Here is a 22,812-nt window from a genome sequence, read left to right as displayed (position 1 = left end):
AGCCTTTACAGAACCAGCTGCCTCCTCTCACTCTTCCCTCCATTACTGCTCACCCAAAGCACTGTGGCCCCAAGTGCTCCTCACCCCTGCATGCAGGCACCATGACTAGCTGTTGTTCAGCCCTCCACAACCATGTAGCCTGTGCCTACTCCAGCCATGGGGGCCAGAAAACCAGCATTCATGCCCAATCACAGGACTGGTGATAGCCACTAACTTGGGCCTCCACCTGTGTAGGCTATAGGGGTGGGAGTTCACACCAGCTCCTGGCAGCAACCTGCCACCAGCCTCTCAGCTCATCACACACCCACCACCCTCATCAGACCTCCCCAGCCTGTGCTGGTCCTCCATCCCCAACTCCTAGGCACCAATGCAGCCCACACCAAGTCAGTCTGTCCCTGTGCTCCTGCCTGCCTCAGCCTCACCTGGGCATCTTGCAGCAGGTCCTCAAGCCGGGTGACAGTGATGGAGCGGTCACAACTGTACTTCCTTCGCAATGTCTCCTGTAGCTTTTGCAGCTGCTCCTCAGCCTCTCGCACATCTGAGAAGAACTGAGCAGGGAAGTAGAAGATCATGCAGGGATGCCCCAGGCCCCAGAAGTGGGGAGCAGACTGAAGGGCCAAGGCTTAAGGCAAGGAGTAGCAGAGCCCAAGAGGACTGGGGAGGACTCCTGAGTGCAGGAAGCAAGTGGGGCAATCGGGGGAGGGCGAGCAGTCAGGGGCAAACATGGGGGCAATCGGGGAAGGGCGAGCAGTCAGGGCCAATCCTACTGCCAAGTGTGGTCCGGAGGCACCTTCAGAGTGCTGCAGCTGAGCCACGGTGAGGCAGGGGTCTCACCTGGAAGTAGGCAGTGTTCTCCTTCAGGTGAGCCTCAATACAGCAACACAGCTGTAGCATCCAGCTCCACTGGGTCTGCAGGGCTGCCTGGAAAGACTAAAGGACAAGGACCTCCTCAGATCCCCCACGTGGGACCTAGGGAGGTCCACAGTACCCCATCCCCTCCCCACATACCCCATCTAGGACCAGGGTGGTCCCTATCCCTCTCCCCACCCACTTGGGGCCCAGGATGGCCCCACAGCTTCTTGCCAACCCCACCTGGGGCCCAAGATGGCCTCCCACAGCGCCTTTCCTTCCCCACCTCTGACCCACGGTAGATCCCTTGGGGCCCATGGGGGCCCCCTACAGCCCTACCTCCACCTAAGCGTCCATGGTATTGCCCCACGGCCCCCAACATCTGGGGGGCCGGTGCTGGTCCCCCACAGCCCTGCAGTCCCACCTCACCTCCACTGTAGGCCGTGCAGGGTGGTCCTCTCGCAGCAGTCGGTCTCCAGTATTCTGAATCTCCTTGATTTTCTTTTCCTTCAGCTCCAGTTCACGCATAAGGGCCTGATGCAAGGGAAGAGGGTCTCAGGAATAGTGTTGGAGGCAGACTGGGGTCTATAATCTTCCAACAAACACAATCCAAATCCTGTGCCAGCCTCCATGGAGCCTGAGCTGGAACTGACTGGCCACCCAAAGACTCCCAACAGTGGGGCTGGGTGTGGGCAAATGCAGGAGGGTTCTGGAAGGCCAGACAGACTCACCGAGTAGCTCTCCTTCTTGGCAGCCATGTTGGCATTGCGGTCACTCCAGTCAAAGCCCACCTCCTCCTCCTCCTTCTCATTCAGCCACATCAGCTCTTTGGTAGCAGCTGCCACAAAACCATGCAAGCTGTCCAGGAACCGGAGGCGGGCCTTGGAGGAGTTCTGCGGGCAGGCAGGGAGCACGTTAGCAGACTGCTGCCTGCCCACCTCCCCAGTCCCCGCCGGGTCCCCACTCACCAGCAGCTTGGCATACTGCAGGTCTAGTCGACCCAGGCAGTCACGGAAGGCACCCCGGGGGGCAGGGGAAAGCTGGCCCTGTAGGAGACAAGGAGGATGAGAATTGCCGGGACCAGGCCCTTGCCCACCACCTAACAGCCCACCCAAGGATGCTGCCCACCTCATCGCTGCGCGCCCGCTCGATCTTAGCCCGAAACTCCTCAATGGACTGGTGCAGGCCTCGGTGGCTACCAAGCTGTGCCTCCACACTGGGCAAGTCCACACCCCACTCAGCACTGTCCACACGGCGCTGGTTTTCCTCCACCCAGGCCAGCAGGTCCTGCAAGTAGCGCAGGGTGGAGTCCTCCACCTCGGGTCTCCTCTGTGTGCTCTGCAGGGTCACCTGGGTCACAGGGGCTGCCACGCCTGCCTTCAGCCGGAGGTTGTACTCGGTGCGGATGGCCACCAGGCGCTCATGCAGGCGGTACACCCTGGGGCAGCAGAGGAGTCAGGAGGGTTCAGACAGGTCCCAGGCTCCCAAACCCAGGATCCCAAACCCAGGCTCCCTGGGAAGGGCACAGGCAGACCCCACCTGCGGTACATCTGCTCGCCCTGCGGGTGCCGCCCATCCTTAAGGGTTTGCACATCATTGAACAGTAGCCGGATCATGCCATCTGCCTTGTCCAGGTCCCGTTCCACCTCCCCTGCCCGTTGTGGCCCCTTGCCTGAGGCCAGTAGCCGGACATCCTGCAAGGTGGTCATCTGTGACTCCAAGTCTGGCCACAGGGTCATCAGTCAAGGCAGCCCCCTTCACCCACTTCCCCAGCCTACAACCCAGGCCTCAGTTTACCCACTGCCCTGGGATCCCCACATATGCTCCTGACAAACTTGTCCACATATCTATACAGGCTAGCTTTCTAAGGGGTCAGGCTTCTGTCCAAAGGAATCCTGCTAGATCCAAGGACCGAGGTCCTTTACAGGCTTGTTCACGGGATCTTGGGCCTCATCCACCGTTATCCACACTGTCACTTCTCTCAGTGGGATCCTGCCCAGATCCACACAGACAGCCCTGCACCTTCTGAGCCCCACACTCAGCCAGCAGTAGGACTGGGCATCTCCCCACCACCCCTCCCCTAGTGTTAAGCTGCTGTTGGGATGGGGTGAGCCTGCAAGAGGGCAGAGCAGCCTCTTTGGTGCCCTGCCTGGTACAAAGAGGCCAGTTCTGCCCACAGCAGGAGATCACAGTTGCCCCCGCCCCTGCGTGGGGAGGAGCTAGGCCTGGTTTCTCCCTCCCAGTGCCCCACCCTGCCCACAGAGCCCAGTTAGTCATAGCCCTGGCTGCAGGGCAGGACTGGCTTGGGGTTCCTCCCACCTCCCAAGCCCGCCCCTCACTCCTTCCTTCCCCTCCCCCTCACCGACTGCAGAAGGGCGTCGGCCTGGTTCAACTGCTCCTCGCAAAGCCCAGCCTCCATCTGTAATTTGCTCACAATGCGCTGAAGACACTCCAGCCTGCAGCCCCAAACACAAGACCAGAGACTGTGAGCTGGTGGGCCCACCATGCCCCCTGGCCAGAGAGCAGCTCCCCTCTGCTCTGGCTTCCCTGCCTGCCTGGGGCCCACTGTCCTGCTGGCCAGGAACTCTGGAGCTTGGGTTCCCCAGCCTGGGGGGGGGATTTCCTCCCCAGGCAGTGACTCACCCTGGGGTGGCTTCCCTGCCACCACAAGGCCCCACCCACCAGCAGCCTCCCCACACCTACCTCTCAAACTCGCTCCTAAGCTGCTTCTCCCGCTCCAGAATGGCCACGTGTAGCTTGCCCCACTCCTTCTCCACATCCAAGGGGTGGTAGCCAGGGGGTACTTTGAGTTGGCCTGCTTGCACGGCTCCCTAAGATCAGGGACAGAACTAATAAGGCCCAAGCTGCAAATGGTGAGAGTGTTGGACCCCAAGGTCCCTAGCACCTCCAAACTTGAAACAGCCCTGGTCCCAAAAGTTCAAGCCACACTCTTGAGGGGACCCCAGGCCCTGGGTCTCTAGGGAGCTGCACTCACCTCACCTCCCCAGGGGATGCCCCACTCACCACACTCAGGGGCACCCCAGTCACTTCCCTACAGCACACCCTACTCACCACCCTGGGGCACACCCACTTACTTCTAGGGACTGGTAGATGCCCTTGGACCTGTTCTTGTCTGCCTCCTTGGCTGGAAGCTCTGTCTCCTTAAACTTCAAGAACTGGCACCAAAGGATCTGTGGGGACAAGGGTTGTCAGCATCCCTGCCAAGGCAGACACAGGACCCTGGCCCAAGTGGATAGGCCCACCTCAATCTCTTCAAAGCTAGAGGGGAACTTGCGCTCCTCAAAGGCAGCAGTGTGGTGCCGTATCCACTGCAGCAGCAGCACCACCAGCTCCCGGTACTCCTGCCATCGAAGCTGCAGCTCCTGTGAGCACATGAGTGAGCAGCTGTTGGAGAGCAACGGGGCTCAAGACACACTCCCCACCCTCCCTGGGGCATCACTCACATTAGCCCTCACCCCATCCTGGGCGCCCGGCACACGGGGCATGGCGTCATACAAGGACGAGACGTAGGTGATGATGGACTTCTCATCAGGCTGAGGGACATCCACATCTGTAGGGGAGGACAGAGTCACAGAGCCTGTGTGGACATGGGAAGGGGAAGAGGAAGGGAGGAGGGCCAGCAGCTCCTACCCTCGGGGTCCAGAAGCCGAGTCACTCCTAGGTCCCGCTCTGCTACAGAGAAGGCCTGGTCCAGGTTCTCTAGGTTGGTTTGATGGTACACCTTATTCATGTCTATGAGCATGGGCCTGCGGATGAAGGCGCAGGTGAGGCAGGCTGGGCCTTCACGCACCCCGGCAGACACAGTCCCAACCCCATACTTACCCTGAAAAATCTGACACACACTAACACCCCAATCCTGCCCACACGGACAGACCTGAATGGACCCCACTGCCCCACCCTCCAAGAGCCCCAGAGGCTTATAGTGGGGATAGTCACAGATGCAGTGCACTGAGTAGGGATACAGTCAACCTGGGCTCCCTGAAGCCTCCTTGCCTGTCAGGCCCCTTCTGAGGTGTCCACATGAGCAGGACCAGCATCTCACTGTCCTACAGGCTTCAAGGAACAGTGGTGCTCCTAAGAACTCAGGAAGAATGGGGCTGGGCCTGCTCACTGGCACCTCGCAGAGGTGGCTGGCTGGCTGGCTGGCATTCATACCTGCAGGCGCCAAGTTCCCATTAGTGGCAGACATCCCTCCTGCCACCCTCTTTGCCCTGACTTGTTTGAAGTTGCCCAGCTGAGGTGCCCCAGACCCACAGCCCGCCTCCACCTGCTGGGGCCACGTACTTGTGCCGGTGGATAATGGCATTGAAGAGGCGGCCATCACGCCAGCTGGAAGTAAAATTGTCGCAGCGCAGGCCCTGGTAGCCCTCCACCATGCGCTGTGACCACAGCAGCAGCTTCTCCTTGGCTGTCATGTCCTCTGACTGCCCGCTCACCTGGATGTCTGAGATCTGCCCCACACAGTAAACAGAAGCAGAGGCTTAGCTCTGGCCACCCAGGTTGACCAGCTGGCCACCCTGTGTGATACCCATGATCACTTGCATGGGAGCAGGGGTGGCTCAGCACCCAACTAGGGTATATAGGGGTCACCAGGCCCCAGGTGAGGTACAGTGGGGCCCCCAGGGTTCTGTCCCACTGAGATACACCACATGGAAGACCAAAAGCCCGGGCCACTGCAGCCAGCAACTGCCACAGAATAAGTCAGTGCCCCAACCCCACTAACACCACGTGGTAGACACTCTGGATTCTCCTTAGCTAGAGAAGCCTGGGATACACCCTCCACATCCAGAGACTAGTACAGAGTACAGCTGGTAGACAGCAGGCACAAGAAGGGTAGCTGAAGACCCCCAGAGCCTTCCCAGAACCCCCAAACCTAGAAAAGGCTGTTGAGGTGGCATGTGGGGACAGGTCAAGGCCTCCTCTCTGGTTGCAGGCCAGGGTGGGGAGTCTCTGGGGGCTGGGCAGGATGTATGCCTGGCACTCTGTCCAATCTCAGGCCTGGGTCTGCCAGTCTGCCTGCTGTCAGTACATCTGCCAACCTATCCCTAATGTCTGCCGGCCTGCCCGCCTGTGACTCAGCTGCGGTGCCAGCCTAGCTCTTCTGCCTAGATCTCAGATTTGTGGCTTCCTGTGCGGCCAGCACAGGCAATGGTGAGTCAGCCAGGGCAGCCCCTGCAGCTCCAGAAGCTTCCCCAGGGCAGCCAGGAGAGAACACATTCTTCTCCAAGGAGGCTCTACGGCCCTGCCTAGCTGGGGCCAGAGGGCACAGGATAGGCAGGTCTTGGAGAGAAGCCTGAGCCTTCAGGCTACAAGCCAGCCCAATAGAAAAACACCTCCTCCTGAGCATACCCCAGCCAGAAATCAAGCCAGCTAACCAGTCAAAGAGCCCACAGCAACCCCAGAGACATCTAGGGGCAGCCACTTTACCTGGAAGTGCAGGATGATTGTCCAGATCAGGCCTAGGGTAAGCTTAGGGTTGCCATCAGCGATGTCATCATTCCTGATGTTCACCAACTTCACCTGTGAGCAAATAGCTCTCAGTCACAGCTCACTGGGCAGCATCTCAGGAAGGGTACCTGGGGTCTACAGCCTGTAGCTGGCTGACAGCCTTACCTGGCGGTGCCGGAGGTAGTCCAGGGCAATCTGGACATTCTGCAGCTTATGGAAGCGCATCCTCCCCTTCTCCCGGGGCTGAGAGGAGGCATGGCATAGTCAACATCAACATGGCAGCTGCAGTCCCAGCCCCATACCCCCAGTACCCCCAAAGCAGCTGCAACAACTAAACCAAGGTCTTCCCCAATGGGTCAGCAGCCCCTCAAACATCCCAGATTCACCCTCCCCAGTTGCAAAAAGGAGGCCATCAGCCCAGGGGCCAGGAAGGGCCTGGGCCCAGGTCCAGCAGGGGCTTGGGAAACCAACCCAGGCTGTGGGAAGGAAGGAAGGGGGTGGGGAGAAGACAATAGCCAGGAAGCTGTGGGTGGAGGGCAGTGGCACTGGAGGTGTGTCCTCCTGCCCAGTGATGGCAGCCACTTCTTTTCATGGGTCCCAGGCCCAGACCCAGGTATAGCAGCAGGCAGGACAGCAGGCAGCTTGAAGCACAGCCATCTACCCGCCCAAGAGCCAGGAGTGGGTCGGGCCAGACTAGCTGCCAGCCCAGGTGAGTTGGGCTCCACAGTCTCAGGGAGCCCATGTGCCTCTGTGGCCAACGGGCACAACCACTCACCAGACGCAAGCTCCTGATTACGTCCCGCTCCCTCGGCTGCCCAGCCAGAGCAGAGCAAAGGGTAAAGGGCAGAGGTCAAGATTCAGAGTCCAAGCAGCAGAGAAACCAAAGCAGAGCAGAGCATGAGGTTACTGTGTTAGGACTCCAATGCAGAAGACAGCAGCCCATAGCACAGGGGTGGTGGCCACTCCCCAGCCAGGCTGTCAGCTGTGATGCCAACACCCTGGACGTGAAGGCACAGTGGGGGGACTGCTTCCAAGGAGAAGGCAGGAGGGGGCTGAGCTAGACACAGTTTGGGCAGTCAGGAAAGACCTCAGGGAGGTAAGGCAGGCAGGGGCATTGAGGGTGATGCTGGCAGGACCACAGAAAAGGGCAGGGGCACATACCAGACTGTCCCCAGAGAGGACCTCCAGTAGAGAGATGAGGTTGTGGCCATCGCGAAGGTCTTCATACAGGTCACTGATGTGCCTTTGGGCCTGTGGGAACAGCAGGGCTAGAGTGGCCACAGATTCCCCAGGGCCACCAACAGCCCAGAGGCAGGGGCAGAGAAAAGTACTGGGCACTGGCACCAAGGGGAAAGAGGCAGGGGCATGAAGCATGCTCATGCCTCTGCTTAAGCACCTACCTCTGCCCTCCAGTGCTACAGCAGAGACCAAAGGAAGAGAAGGAAAGAGACGGAGCGGAGCGTGGGAGGAGAGGACAGAAAATAACAGGTTTCAGAGATGAAAGGGGAATGCAGCAGTGGAGGACACCCTGGGGCAGGGGCCATCTGCCACACCCTTCCCTCCTCCACTCACAAGCAGGTGCCACCAACCTTGATGAGGTGTTTGTTGACCCACTTGGTGAAGGTCTTCTTCTGCACACGGTCCCGTTCATCTGGGGAAGACGAGTCCAGTTAAGCTGGGGCCTGGGAAAAGCCCAGGGAGGCCCCAAGAGGTGACCATGGTGCAGACACGAAAGCCTGGCTGGCCAGATCCTGCCTGAGGAAGGCCCTGCAACAGCCCCCGCCTCGGTGCCCACCTCAGGCCTCTCCCAGATCACATAAACCCTCCTCCTCCGGCACGGCCAGGACCCCATATACCCAGGCCCAGCAGCCCTGGTCCAGGCAGGGGGCTAGGCCCAAAGTGCCTCTGCTCAATCTCCCTATTGTCTCCCAAGAAGATGGGAGGTCCAGAGCTGCTGCATCAGGGCGCACAAGTCAAAGCCTGTCCCACCCCACACACTGCCTCTACATGAGGCTAAACAGGGACACAGCAGGGCCAGGGCTAGGCCCTGATGGGGCACTGTAGGGGAAGCTGTGTCCACCTGACAGGGCAAGGGGCCTCCCCTCCCTGCCACTTTGATCCCACACTAAGGTCTCAGAAGCCAATCTGTGTTGAGCACGGGCAGTTGGCCCCCCCATCTGAGTCTGGCCCCAAACCCAGACCCCCAGTCCATGCCCACACCTCCCACCTAGAGCAAGGGCTTCCTGCCACAGAAAACATTATTTTCTGCTGCAGAGGCCTGCCCTGCCCAGAGGGTGTACCCACTACCTTTCTTGCCCTCAGAGGCCCTGAGCACAGCCAGGTAGAGGTTGTCCTCAGAGCTGGTTCTCTTGCCACCCAGGCCCTCAGGCTCGGGCACCCGGAGCCGATGCTGAGACATGGTGCTGCCGGCCCCTGACTCTCAGTCTCTCAGCCCCCAGGTGCTGTTGCTCTGGGCAGCCCCTCGTGGCACACAGACTGCTGAAGGCTGGCGGCTGCACTGGATGCAAACTCCACACAGGCTAACTCATAGCCCTAGTCGCAGTGGCTGCGGCCACTCCCTACAGGCTGTACTCCCCAGCAAGGCTGCCCCGCCCCTAGAGCCCCACCTCACTCAGTCCCCCAGAGGGGAGTGTCCCAGCGGGAAGGAGGAAGGCAGCCCCTCCCCCACAGCCACACCCTCAGTAGCCAGAAACAGGAAACTGGGGTTTCCTCACCCACCCTGCCACAGCAGCAGGACCTGGGGGTGCAGGGGAGGGGCTGGCACTGGTACCAGGACCCCAGAGAATTCACCAACCCCACAGCCACCCAGAATGAGCCTTCATCACACAGGGAACGGAGAAGGGTCCCCAGAGAGCTGCGGGAAAAGCTAAGGCCACACCCATTCTCAGAGAACACTAGAGTCACTCCTTGGCTGGCCCACCTTCCTGCTGGGTCTGGCTCTAAAAGGAACCCCCAACCTGTGTGACACCTTGGGGAAGGGAGCCCACTGCCCCTCTGTTTCCTAGAGCTCCCCAGCTCACACCTTCTCAGACCTACAGTAAGAAAGACCATGCCCTATCCCACGGCCCCCACCTCAACGAGGTTGCTCTATCCAGGCTCAAGGGCCTGCCTGGCTCCTGCAAGATCCCTTAGGGGCCGGGAGAAGCCCAGCCCAGGCAAGCCAGGCAGAGCACACCTCAGGCAAGAGCAGAGCATAGCAGAGCTCTGACTCATCCAAGTAGGCCAGTCCAGCCGAGCTGCAAGGACCTCTCCCCTGGGGGAAATGCTGGGGCAGAGGGGAGCACCCCAAGGGGCACAGCCAGTGAGTCAGAGTTGAGGAGGGGCCCTGGGCACTGTGACTCACTCAAAAGGAAACCGCACCTGGGAGCAGGATGGATAGGGGGCTGTTTGCAGCCGGGTGAGGCTCAGAGATAGCAGCTGCTCCAGGTTGTAAAAATATATAGAGGATCTGGGCAAAGGGTACAAGGGCCTCTGGATCCCTCAGGTCAGCGGACAGAGCGGCTTATGGCCAGCATCTAGAACTGCCCAGCCCAACCAACTGCTGTAGGAAAGAATGCACCACCCAACCACAAGAATTTTCCAGTCCACGCATCTGGCTTGATGTGCTCCAGCTGTGAGCTGTGGAGGAACACCCCCCCTCCCACAGCACACAATTCTGGGGAAAGCTCACCCCGTTCCCTATGCTTGCTGCTCCCTGTGCCCACAAGAGGGCACCAAAACCCCACTGGCCCAGGGTCTTGAGCCAGGCAGGGGCCCTTAAGGCCCCACCCTAATGCCTAAGAGCAAGGCTAGCTCCCAGGATTCTGCCATATGTCTTACACCCCCCACCTCTGAGAGTACCGCTCAGCCTCCAACAGGAGACCTTCCTGTTCTGCCCCGTCTGGCCCAGCAGCCCCCATAACCCTAGTAGACATCAACTCCTTAACCTCCAAAATCCCAAATCTGACTCCACACTAGTCAGGGCTTGGAATGCAAGTGTGCTTGAGAGCTTCTCACACCCCCAACACGTGCCCACCCCTCCCTAGGCAGGACCCTCCTGAGCAAGAAGCTTGTCCTACTGGGGAACCACACTCGCAGTAACAGGGTGAGTTTCTGCTGCAGGAGCAGGCTGTCATTCTGTTGAGGGGCACAAACACCCATGCTTCTGGGAGTGGGCCAGAGATGGGCACAGGGCATTCAGGCAACAGCTGGAACTTGGGGGAGCCAGTACTGGATACCCATGATGCATGTGGGCCCTCTCCCCATGCTCCAACCAAGCCCATTCTCCAGTCTTCTTCCTGCTCCCAGGCAGCTCCAACACCCCTCCCCTGGCAGCAGTCCTGCCTCTGGGTGCCTCCTTCCTTTCACCTTTCAGGAACTAGAACTTCAAGCTCCTCCTCAACCCCTCCCCTCCTGACCTGCCTACTCCTTACCCCTGGCTGTAGATGCCCCCTCCCTCCTAATCACTAAGGAAAGGAAACTAGACTGATAGGAGTCCTCACCTGTCCTCAGTCCGCTCCCCAAGCCTATTATATACCTCAGGGGCCTCTCCCACCTGTCTGACCCGCCCCGGGGCTCCCAGCACTGTACTCTGGCAATCCTGTCTGACCCTGTAGGGTCCAAGGCAGTTGACCCTCAGCACCAGCTCAGTCCCCCCACAGCCCTCTGAGAAGGATCATCTCCCGCTTTCCACAGCCCAGCCAACTCGGTCCTGGGAGGGAAACCCCAAGGAGTGGGAGGGAACCTGGAGCCGGAAAGCCTTGGGTCCCGCCCCCAGCACCTCCCTCCCTCCCCCAGCACCTCCCTCCCTCCCCCTGCTCCCGGCTCCCTCGCCTGTAGCCCTCTGCCCCACCCACCTCCCACCGGATACTCCAGAGGCAAGCCAACCAGCATGGACTTCATCACCCCGCCCCACACCTTCCTCCCCCAAGTGTTTCCGCCTCCTTCCCCAGGTGTTTCCGGAGCTCGGAGGCGGGGCTGCACCTGGGCCAGACCCGACCCCTATCCCCGGCCCCACCTGGTGAGAGCTTCTGCTGCCCAGTCCCTTCAGCCCAGCAAGCTAAGGGTGCACCCACCTACGCAGCACAGCTGTCCGTAGAGGTAGCCCCTGCGTGCACGCTCGCAGCCCCCGTCCAGCCATCGCGGCAGCTCTAACACAACCTCCCTCTGACGGTAGAAGGCGCCGCCCGCCCCCCGGGTGCCTGATGCAGCCATGAGCCCTAGGCGCCCTCGGTCGTCCAGGGATCATACAGCAAGTCCTGCTCCCGGCCCGTGCGAAAGGGCCCGGCTCAGCTTGCCACATCCTCCTCCGCCCGCTGGGCGCCGGGCCCAGACCCGAAGAACCTGCCCCTGCGGGCGCCCCGCCCAGCACGGGTCAGGAAGCCGCGCCCAAACCCACGAAATGCATCCCCCCCCTCCACGGCCCCTAGACCCCTACGGGGGTGGGGGGGTGGGGCTGCCCTCCGGGACAAGGATGCTTAGAAACTGTCCAGGGCCCCCATGATCCACTCTCAGAGACCTCTCCCAGCAGGATGCCAGCAGGGGCTGGGGCTGGGGCAGGACTGGGGGAGCAGGGTAGACACTGCAGAGATGGTGGGCAGAGAATAGCAAGAACAGAACTGAGTTAAGCCACATGCAACAAGAGGCAAGGGGAAGCTCCTTTCCCACGTGTGGACAGGCCACAAAACTGGGTGTCAAGGAAGGGAGGGCCAGTGGCAGGTCCCCAACCAAAAATCTCTTGAGTACTAGAAACCCTCCATCTGTGCATTCTATTGAAACTTCCCACCAGTAACTGAGTCACCAGCTCCAGGGAACCCTAGGGAACCCCAGGACCATGCCTGGAAGCCAAGCGAATTCAGATTCAAGTCGTGGAGATCCTACCCCTGAGGATGAGAATGCCCACTAGGGGGCAGCCTGGCCACTCCCCGACAAAGGCGAATCCAGCCGGGAGGTGAGCTCCATTAGGACAGTCCCTCTGGCCAGAAGCCCCGGTGCAGAGCTGCCCAATTCCCATGGGCTGTTCATGATCCATTCACTTCAGCCCCACCCCATCCTGTGCTGGGCATAGGCGCCTCGGACTATAGCCCAGGAGCTGGTGACTTTGAGCAGGGGGAGGGCAGATCACAGCCTGCCAGTCTGTCGCAAAGCTGGTTCTGGGCCTTGACCCTGGCTGTAGGCACTAGGCACCTGCCGCACCTCTGTGCAGCTAAACCCTACACTCTGTGGGCAGGGGAGGCCACTGTGCAGGGCCACCCCCACCGTGGTCCCGCCCAGAACAGCCCAGTGCACCTGCCACTGTGGATTCTGTGTTCATGTCCCTGCTGAGGAGGGGGCTTCCTTGAAGAGGCAGGCACTGCTGCACCCAAAGCCTACCCCCTGGGTCTCACCCCAGCTTCTCCTTCCACCTACCTGCCCAGGTCAGACTCCAGGCTAATGACAACTGCAATGCTCCGCCCCTTCCACACCCAGGGAAGCAGGGCAGCAGACACACTTTCACAAAACACTGGTGTTTCACTCAGAGACGGAAGAGGCGGGGTGGGAGGGAGGTGGACCCTCCGCCCCCAACCCTAGTAGCATCCCCATGGTAGAGTGGTGGCGGATGGCAGCGGCTGAGGCAAGGGCGCTTACCTTGCTCATCCTGCACCTGCCGACGCCCCCTGCGCCAGTGCCACACAGCAGCCAGGGTGACTACGTGGCCCACGACTACCAAGGAGGGAAACAGGCTGCCTGTCGGCTCCATGGCTGCCACAAGGAACAGGCAGAGCCGCCTCAGTGCACCAGCGACTGGCTGCTGTGAAGCCTGACAGCGCCTCCCTGTGCGAAGGGCGAGGACGGGATGCCCCAAGGACTAGAGCCCAGGGCCCGCAGGCTGCCTCGCCTGCAGGGACCGCCCTACAGCACTATCCAGCAGCCAGGAGACCATCCGGTCCGCTGCACACACTGTGCTCCAGCCCAGCCTGGGCCCGCCCTCCTCCCTCCAGTGGCTCTTGGCCGCTCCCCACACGGCCCAGCTCAGCTGTCCCTACTCCGTGCTGCCGACGCTCAAGGTTAGCTGGAGCCTTAACCCCTGCCTACCCACGGCCACACCCGCCAGGAGGAGGGGCCTGTAGGATGCGGCTGCCAAGCCGCAGCCCCCCAGCCTAGCCTGCGCAGCCTCAATCTGGGTCCTCCCTCCCAAAGGAAGCCCAGTCTGGCCCCTTGCCCCCACAGAAGGAGTGCTGAGCCCCCATTCTTCTTTCAGTGGTGTCCCCTGGGGACACGGCCAGACACCAAGGGCGTATTAATGCCAACGCTCCAGTCCTAGCAGCCCACCCCAGGTCTGCAGCTGACCCCACCAGGCTCAAAGACATGTGGACTCCTCACAAGCCTCAAGCCCCCATGTAGGGCCTCAGACAGGGCAGAGGGAGAGGCTGGGTGATGGCTGGGAAGCAGGCTGTGGGGGGGAGTACACAGCCTCTCACCTCTAGCCCCAGGCACTGTGGCCCCAGCCCAGCTGGGTTCTCCACAAAGACTTTCAAAGGATTGCCCCACCTACCGGGCACGATCTTCATTGGGGACAGCAACAGGAGCCCACAGGGTGGACAGGGAGCGGGCGAGGGGTGTGGGGAGGGTCACAGGCCCCTTAGAGGCAGCAAGCCCGGCAGCAGCAGCAGCAGAGGCGAGGTGGGAGGAGGGCACAACCGTGTGGCTGCTGTCAGCAGCAGTCCATGGGGGAGGGGAGTGGTGGGCAGGGGGCCCAGGGGGATATAAATATCCGAGGAGGGCAAGCAAGGCCCGTCACTCGTCCAGACTTAGAACATGACGTGAACAGTAAGGACACTCAGGCCTGGGGTTCACTGGAGTCCCGACCAGCTGGGCAGCGCCACTGACATGCACACCCTTGCTCCCATGGTAATGCTATAATAAGGAGCTGCCTGGCCTCAGGACCCCCTCGGCACAAGACACAGGGGCTAGGGCTCATGTGGCCCATGCCCTGCCCACCTCTAGGGTGCTCTTGGGAAGCATCAAATGGACCAATGTGGTGACACGCCCCTTTCTCCCAGAGGGCCCTGCGCAAAGTCATTCAATACCACACCTGGCCTCAGGGTGGACAAGACAGTCTCCCCAAGGTCACACTACCAGCCAGAGACCCAGGCAGCCCCAAATTGGGGTCCAGGCCACATGAAAAAGTGCCCACCCCATATCTCTGGGCTGCCCCTCTTCACCCGAGGCCTCTCTCCTGGTGTTCCCGTGTGGTCTGGATGGGGAAAGCCCTCCCGAGACACCACAGCAATCCTATTCTGTGGAAGACAGGGGTCAGAGGTCCTGTCAGCAGGCAGTCCACGCCACATCCCCCATATCCTGTGCTGGCCCAGATCCTAGCACACCTGGGGAAACGGATGTGTGTGTACACAACTGTGTATGAAGGGGATACAGTCCTGACCCTCTCCTCCAGAGGGTAGCATTCTGTAGTGTTTCCTGTGCCAGGCACCATTCTGGTTTAATCTCCAGCACACTCTACAAGTGAGTCCTATGCCATGAATGTATCATGAACATGAGAAAACCAAGGCAGGAAGACCATGAGGAGCTGGCCCATGGTAAGCCTTCAGCAAAGCACAGCAAACCAGTCTTGGTCCCTGACTGCCAGGGTGGGCACCCTGTCCACGATGCGGAGATGGGATGGGGGCTGAGGAAAAGACTGGGCCCACCTGAGCCCCTGCTCTCCAGCCCCACACTTCAGAAACATTTTAGTGGCCTGCTCTAGGCAGCCAAGGATGGTACTGGCTCAAGAAGCCCAGAGCACCAGGGACACTAGCTACCTTAAAGGCAGGCCAGAGAGGGTCCAAATTCCCAGCCCAGCCCAGCCCATGGCAGCAGATGACCAGAAGTGGACAGGAGCTGAACCAGGCAGGCACAGTTCTTGGCCCTCTGACCTAGCCACATGCATGGACTCAGAGGAGCCTGTGAACCCCCTGCTTGGGTGAGAAGTGGTTCCCAGAGGAAGAAATGCCCCAGGCTGTGAGCAGCCCCTCCACTAACTTCCACTATTCTGGAACACCCCACATTCCACACACACCAGGGGCAGCTCTGAGGAGGCCATCTCATCCTTGCACCCCACATTCTGATGCCCAAGGTCACAGAAACTGAGGAAAGGGGGCAACTCAGCGTCCTGTAGCAGGCTGCCAAGGACAGCCCCATCCCTGTTGGAGGCCTTGATCCCTCCCCTTTCCTTTCTCTGTAGCCAGGCTGCTCCTACGCCCTACCTTGGCCCAGCTGGATCAGCTCCTCCATGCTGTACCTGTCCATGGCTGCTGGCTGGGTCAGGCTGCTCTCAGAGCCGGCAGAGAGGAAAGCAAGGCAGGAAGGAGGGAAGGGGTGGAGGGTTTGCTCCTACCCTGGCCTCCCCACCCAGCTCTGGGAGCAGTGGCTCCTCCTCACAGCCACCCCTTAGTCAGAGAGCTGAGCAGGGACCAACGGGCCAAACCAGCCCAGGCAGACCAGCCTGGGGTGCAGGAGACAGGCCTGCCTCAGTCCCTGAGCCCTGGGTCTCAGCCCAGTGGTCTTGCCTACTGAGCCTGCCCCACCCCACTCACCCACAGTCTCTTCTTCCCTCCACAGGCCCCACCAGCCCAGCCCGGTCACCCCACCCACTCACATTCCAGGCATCCATGTGCCCAGTGCATTCCACGCAGCCATGTGGAAGCAGAGTCCCACACTTCTCTACCCATCAACACCTACATCCCCTCAGCCCCCAAGGCCAGTTGCTTCCTCTGCCTGAGTCCCCCACAACCAGCTCAGTTCCCAGGCACTGCGTTCTCCACCCTGGGCAAATGTGATGCCTTCCTATCCATCCATACATCTCTCCAGTTGTACAGGACCTGGGAGAGACAAACCTAATCCTCCACAACCTGGGTAGAAACCTGCCCAAGATCTGCACAGTTCCCCCCAACAAGCAAGATGACCCCTGTGCACCTTCCCCAGAAACTGCCAGGACCCATAGCCCACCCTAAGCAGGTGCTATGTAGCTGTGAAGAGGACAAGGCAGCTCCATGTCTCCTCTGCCATGGAGGGCCACGTGGGAAAGTCAGGCTGTGCAGCTTGCATGTCTATGTAGAGAGGAGAAGCCATGTCCATGTGTGGCCACCTGCTTACGCTGCATGACATCCCTCCAGGAAGACAGGCTCTCAAAGCATTTTCTCTACACACTTCCGGATTCATTATGAATTCTGAGCCAGGCAAAGTATTATTATTTGGAGTGTAAACAACTCACATAGAAACTACTCCAGCAGCTTTCTACCATGAAGGGAAACTCCAGGCGGGACCTTCCTGTATCCTTACCCTCTGGCCCAGGCCTCCCTCCTTGGGGCAGCTCTGGGCAGGGCAGCTCCTCCTCACCTATCAGACCTTAGCTGTGGGTGCCTCCACAGAGGGCCCTTCCGATCACTCTCCCTTCACCCAGTTCATCCCTGTATGTCCGGGGGCTCTCTGGGGCAGAGGCTCAGTCTGCGCCTCACCATGAGGTAGACATACTCCTACACAGTATGCCATTGGGGATCCCACCCCCAAGCTGAGCATACCATTAGGGCACAGGAGAGAGTGGAGCCTCACAGCAGGAGCCAGTTTCAGCAGGTACCCCCAGCTTGCCCCGCCATGCCTGTGGCTCCCTGGCCAGGGCTCAATGGGACAGCCCATCTTGACATTCTGGTGACCAGCACAGCTCCTGACCACCTCTGAGCCTAGAGTCTACAGGGTGGGGGTGATATATCCCCTACCCCCTCCCACCGTGCCTCTTGGTTGTGTTCCCTGTTGCATGGAGAGTACTGAGTGTCCCCCATGACTGGATGCCAGGAGGGGCCGGGTTATGGGAAAGATGGGGTCTCTGTGGTTTATTATTTGTTCACTTTTAAAACAAGAAGCTGATAGTTTTAGGTGTCCTCAGAACTATCCCAACCTGTATGTGAAGCCATCATGCCTCTGCCACCAACATGGGCCTGAGGGCACAGCTCTGGCCCCAAACCACACCCAAAGCCCCGTGCTCAGTCCTGCAGGGTGAAGGGGAGGAAGAGGGCCGCCTGGCCCTGACGCAGCCTGAAGCTGGAACTCATTTCCTGTTGGAAACTCTGAGCTGCCACTAGGACGGCTGTGGCTGGGAAGGGAAGACTGAGTCACCCCTGTTGGGGGTGGGGGTGCCCTCCACTCTGCCCACTGTGGCCACACCCAGAACCCCTCCAGGCTCTACTGCCAACTGCCTGCCCAGCTGGCCCCGCCTGAATAGCAAGAAGGAAGGAAGGGGAGAAAAGGAGGGGGGCTCCCTCCCACTCACCACACCCACACCAGAGAATGGAAGAGGCCATTCCACCCTGAGGCTGAGGGTGGGCAGGGGCCCCAGATCGGGAAAGACCCCAGATGAAGGCCCCATGAGTTAAGATCCGAGTGCTGGCCAAGCACTCTTCTCTTCATGCCTCCGCCCAGTGATATGGTTACCCGTTTACAGGGAAGCTGAAGAGGCCACTGACTTGCCCAAGGCCATGGAGAGAGCTGGAAGCCAGCCTCCATCCCACAACCTCCCTGACCCTTCAGATGTGCTCCCTTAGCAAGGCTTTAGTGATCCAACCAGACAGGCCAGAACCAGAACTCCTTTTCCTCAGCACTCGGCCCAAGCTGTGCCCGGCATGGGGCCTGCACCTGGATCCCCTCTCTGGTTCCCCTGCAAACTCCTGCCTGCCTTGTTAGCCTCAGCCCAGGCTCTCTCTCCAGCCCTCTAGAGAATAAGCTTCTCCCCAGGTGTCCAGTCATAAAGATGGAATGGGGACCAACCCTGCCTTGCACTGAGGGGTCCAGGCTGTCCTGAGTTGGCAATGAGTGCAGTGTGCCCCAATAGAACACGTAAGCCTTAGGCACAGGACACCTCTGCCCACCTGGGTCCAGCAGACCCAGGAGCTTAGGGTCAGAGGGAAGGAGTCTCTGGTAGTCCCTGGGCTGACAGGACCAATCCTTTTCTCTGACACCTGGTTCCCAACTGGGAAGGACTTACCTGACCCTGTGCCAGGCCCAGGACCCCTAACCTGCAAATGGATGCTCCTTCCTGGGTTCTGTTCCTCTACCACTAGGCCACGGCCAACCCTAACCCAGCCAGGCATCCAGTCATGGGGGACACTCAGTACTCTCCATGCAACAGGGAACCTGAGCCATACAACCAAGAGGCTCGGTGGGAGGAGGTAGGGGATATGTCACCCCCACCCTGCAGACTCTATGCTCAGAGGTCAAGCAGTTTGCCCAGGCTACACTGCCAAAAAATAGCTAGGCCCATCCCACACCACCAACTCTTTTGCATGCCCCCTACTTCTGAACAGAGGGGCCTCAGACAGACAGCCTATTGGGACAGGGAGAGGAATGAATGGGGACAAAAGAAAGGACAATGCTTAAGAGAGTGGCCCACAAATGGGTGGGGCTGTGACAACAGCTGGGCCCGCCAGTCCAGGCCCCACAGGCCCCGCCCCCACCGGGATGTGCCTGTCCCACCCCAATAAGGTCCCCAACCCAGGAGGAGGAGCCAGTAGGCCCACTGACCACAGCACCCAGATCCCTCAGGCAGAGAGGGCACCACCTGCTGGTGTGAGTGGAATCCCCAGCACTCATGCTGCCCACCCTTCCCCAACAGGCCCAAGCCTGGGCACTGCGGACATCCACATCCCCCCTTCCCACCCCTCTCCACCTGGAACTAGGATGCAGCTGACCTGTGGCTGGGGTAGGCTCCAGGCCCCGCCTGGCTAGGGCTCCCAGAGTGGTAGTGGGTACCACAGGGGCTTCAGGTGACCCCTCCTCAGCTTCCTTCCGGCGGTAGGCCCGCCGCTCCTCTGGGGCAGGGTCCTCAGACAGCTGAGGCCCCCGCTTGGGCGGACAGCCCAGGGGACCCTGCACAGCCTGCACATGAGGGGTGCGCCGTGCAGGCATCACCATGGTGAAGGGGCGGCGCACACGCTGCAGGGAGGCAGGCAGGATCTCAGGTGGCAGGTGCAGGTGCTGGCGTAGGTGGGTGATGCCCTCATTGGTCAGGAACCAGTAGAAGTGGCGCCAGGCAAATGTCTCCCGCACCAGGCCCCGAGCCCGCAGGGAGGCCATGGCTCGCATGACCTGCAGGTTGGTGACACCAGGCACATGGGGGTGCAGGCTACGGGGCCGCCGGTCCTTCTTGGCCACCATCACCCCCTCGCGGAAGAGCACCTCATAGATGGCCCGCAGCTGGTCCAGCGGCATGAGCATGCCAGCCACCATGGCTGCTTAGAGCCGGCTGGTCGGCACAGGGGCAAGAGAAGCAGGAGGAGCACAGTGAGGAGGCGGATCAGGCTTCCTCAGCACGGGTACAAGAGGGGCCAGCAGCAGGCAGGAAGGCAAGCAGGCAGACTCCTGCACCAAGTGCAAGGCCGCGGGCTCAGGGAAGAGTGGCTCCAGTGCCTGGCTCCGTGGATTCCTGCCGGCACTACCGCCTGCTGGAACCTCCCGCCTGCCCGCCCTCCAGGACGCCTGGGCCGGCCTCCTCTGACTCAGCAGCAGGGGCGGCCCCTCCCACGCACAGACGACGGCCCCTTGCAGAGTGGGGGCCTTCACCCCAGTGGCACCCCCTTCCCTCTTGGGCCCCATGGCTCCAATGTCAGAAATTACATCAGTTTCTAAAACATTTCCTTAAGGTTCCCAAATCTCTGTGGGAGGATTAGGGGGTGATATAAACCAAGAAGCATAGAAAAAAAGTGGCAGAATGGGCAGAAGGCAGGGAGCAGAGAAGGCAGGAGGGGTCCACAGGCTGGGGGCCCACCAAGGGGTGTGGCTCCAGGAGTTACGGAATCACAAAGGTCTGAAGAGAGAATGCTGGGTTGCCTGGAACTGGGGGCACTTGAGGTCCAAGAGTGGAGGGTGAGGGCCTGGGGAGGAAGCTGGGGTCTTGGGCAGACGCCTAAGTGCGAAACAGCAAGGGGCAGTTGTCAAGAGCACATGGACAGGCAGGTGCCAGCATCTACTGTCCATCAGGCAAGCAGAGGAAAAGAGCCCCCACTTCCAAATGGCACCAGATTTAACTCTTCGCATTCCAGGACAGATTAGGGACAGTCCAGAAACACATCCACTCCCAGCCCAGGGCACGCTGAGAGGGGAGGAGGGGGCGCCTCTGGGTGGAGCTTCTATCCACCCCATCTCCAGGACAGCTGTCAGAGAGGCCAGGGAGTACCACCTGCCTCAGGGAATCAAAGTCATTAAGTCCCTACCACCCCAGACCTGGCGTCCATGCCACCCACACAGACTCTCTACTGGGGCAGCCTGAGTGCCTGCCTGTGGCCAGAGTGACAGATGATAGGGAAAGGACACCAGGAGTTTCATATGCCCACCGGAAAAGAAGAGGAAACTACCACATGAGGCCCTGGGAGGTGAGTTACCCAGCCACACCCATCCTCACAGCCAGGCACCCAAAACCCAGGGTCTGATCATAGATATCCTGTGCTCTTATCCTACTCAATACCCCAACTCCCCATGCAGTGCCCCATCAACCCCCACCCGGCTCCACTCTCCCGGAGTTGACACACCCATTCCCACCAAGCACTGCAAACCCAGGAACTGATTATAAATAGGGCGGGGTGGGGGATCTTGCGGTGGGAGGCACTGGCCAGCAGGCTGGCAGGCAGCCAACAAAGCGTTGTGGGGAGGGTTTATGGGCTGTCTCCATGACACCCGAGTAGGCTCCAAACAGCACACCCAAACACACACAGACGCAGGCGGTGTGGCTGCACGGTGGAAACTGAACGCTCAGCCAACTGTTCCCGAAACCCTCCTGCGACAGCTCACTGCGGCAAGGCTCACCCTGCGCCCTGCCCCAACCAGGCCAGCCCCAAAAGGTAGGCTCTGGGAGGGCAGGACACCAGTCCCAGGCAGGACAGCAGAATGGCAGTGGGCAGTTGCCACATCCCCTCAGCAGCGACACCCAAGGACCCTCCACACCACCAGGGCTGTGTTTTGGGACCAAGCATCTGCTGGGATCCAGACCAGTTATCACTTAAGTTCCCACTCTCTGGGCCTGTGCCCCAGTACTGCCCTCAACCTCTGGCTCTACCCGTCCTGCCTGCCACCAGTCCCTCCTGCACTCATCCCATACATCCATGCTATCTTCCTGGCATGATTTCCTAACCAATTCCCTCAAATCTCCAATCCCCCACCAAACCAACCCATGGCTTCCACAGTCCCCAAATGATCCCAAGCCACACTTCAGGCCCCTAAGCCATTGGACCTAAGTCTCTTCTGCACAGACCTACCTAGGTGTCCCATGTAGTAGTCAACCCGCCAACCCGTCCACTTCCTAAACTAGTAGCTCCCGGGTCCAGAGCAAGGGGGCGGGGCTCAGTGGGGAATTCCCCAAACCAGCAAAAGCACAGCAGCCTTGGGACAGCGGGATTCCCCCACCCTCGAGACACACACTCACACTCACACACACACACACACACACACACACCCTTGATCTTGGTCCAGGAGCTGCCCACCAGTCCTTGGGCTGGGAGAACAACCCCTACCCCGCCCCCCACTCTGTGGAACCGCAACTACTGTTGCTGATTCAGCACAGGGAGGGACTGAGAGCACTCCATGGCTGGAGGCCGGCTCCTCTCTCCCGACTCCAGGCCTCTTTAGGTTTCCAGAGCAACCACTCCGGAGCCCTTGGGCAGCCCCCAGTCCCCCGCCCACCAAGAGCCGCAGTGTGGCCTTGCCCGGGGCCAGTCCGCTGGCGCCTCAGCACAGCAATCCCCACAGCCCTACCCAGCCCCCTTGGAGGACAGGCTGCAGGGCGGCAGGCTGGGGCGGAGGAGTAAGCCGCCAACTGCGGTAGGGCTGAGCTCCCACGGAGTCTGGGTCCCGCCCCTGCCACTGCTACAGCTTGCTCCGCCCCTGACACTCACTGCAGGGCTACAGAACTGCTGCAGGAGCCACCCCCTCCTCCCCGCCATCCCAGAAGAACCTCTGCACCAGGAGGAGCCCGGCTGAGGGATAAGCCTGGGGGTCCCCCGTGCCTTCGGCACAGCACACCCAGTGTTGCCCACCGCACGCCAGATCCTGACTACCTCCTGCGGGAGACTGCAACCCAGCCAGAGGTCACTGCATGGTCGCAGCTGTCCCCCCATCCCACCTTTGAGGGAGCTGATCTCGTGCTGGATGGCTCTCGAGGGGTCCATGTCTCTGATGGGGGCCGAGGGTGATGCAGCTATCGCCACGCAGAGTCCGGCAGAGTCCGGCACCGCACCGAACTGCCCCGGCCAGCGCCGGCTGGGGGAGGAACCGGGAGGTGTGGGGCGGGGCCGGCCAGTCAGAGGCGGGGCTTCAGCTGATCAATGTGCGGGACACGGCTGCCCTGGGCGCATGCTCCCAGCCATGGGTCGCTCCACCCCGTCCTTCCTAACCTGCTGTCCCACACCTGCGACCCAGCTATCTCCAAGCAGGCAGCACGGCCATAAAACTGCAGGGTGGCACATCCAGACAGCCTAC

General features: G+C 60.5%; 1 protein-coding gene across 13 annotated transcripts in view; it reads right to left on the bottom strand.

Moving 5' to 3' along the window:
• The window catches only part of Plec (plectin), a 57,281-nt gene that overhangs the window by 16,537 nt on the left and 17,932 nt on the right, over positions 1 to 22,812 (bottom strand). For 5 of the 13 annotated variants that reach the window (XM_027951294.3, XM_027951296.3, XM_027951305.3 and 2 more), the window contains 18 exons: positions 7,908 to 7,969; positions 7,480 to 7,569; positions 6,484 to 6,561; positions 6,298 to 6,390; positions 5,155 to 5,321; positions 4,501 to 4,616; positions 4,314 to 4,420; positions 4,113 to 4,232; positions 3,945 to 4,040; positions 3,553 to 3,680; positions 3,212 to 3,305; positions 2,389 to 2,543; positions 1,978 to 2,287; positions 1,818 to 1,895; positions 1,581 to 1,742; positions 1,279 to 1,383; positions 835 to 930; positions 423 to 548 (listed from right to left, as the gene is read on the bottom strand). In XM_027951294.3, coding sequence (XP_027807095.3) covers positions 423 to 548; positions 835 to 930; positions 1,279 to 1,383; positions 1,581 to 1,742; positions 1,818 to 1,895; positions 1,978 to 2,287; positions 2,389 to 2,543; positions 3,212 to 3,305; positions 3,553 to 3,680; positions 3,945 to 4,040; positions 4,113 to 4,232; positions 4,314 to 4,420; positions 4,501 to 4,616; positions 5,155 to 5,321; positions 6,298 to 6,390; positions 6,484 to 6,561; positions 7,480 to 7,569; positions 7,908 to 7,969 — 2,183 coding nt within the window. Of the gene's footprint in view, positions 1 to 422; positions 549 to 834; positions 931 to 1,278; positions 1,384 to 1,580; positions 1,743 to 1,817; positions 1,896 to 1,977; positions 2,288 to 2,388; positions 2,544 to 3,211; positions 3,306 to 3,552; positions 3,681 to 3,944; positions 4,041 to 4,112; positions 4,233 to 4,313; positions 4,421 to 4,500; positions 4,617 to 5,154; positions 5,322 to 6,297; positions 6,391 to 6,483; positions 6,562 to 7,479; positions 7,570 to 7,907; positions 7,970 to 8,625; positions 8,893 to 11,393; positions 11,609 to 12,945; positions 13,107 to 15,560; positions 15,619 to 19,034; positions 19,588 to 21,593; positions 21,622 to 22,456; positions 22,519 to 22,812 lie in introns of those variants that run through there. The other 8 variants (XM_071602059.1, XM_071602061.1, XM_071602056.1 and 5 more) reach the window with 8 other exon arrangements.

This window comes from Marmota flaviventris, chromosome 15 (assembly GCF_047511675.1).
Source record: "Marmota flaviventris isolate mMarFla1 chromosome 15, mMarFla1.hap1, whole genome shotgun sequence".
NCBI lineage: Eukaryota > Metazoa > Chordata > Mammalia > Rodentia > Sciuridae > Marmota > Marmota flaviventris.
Note: the sequence above shows the minus strand (reverse complement) of the source record. Positions and strands in the feature narration are given on the sequence as shown.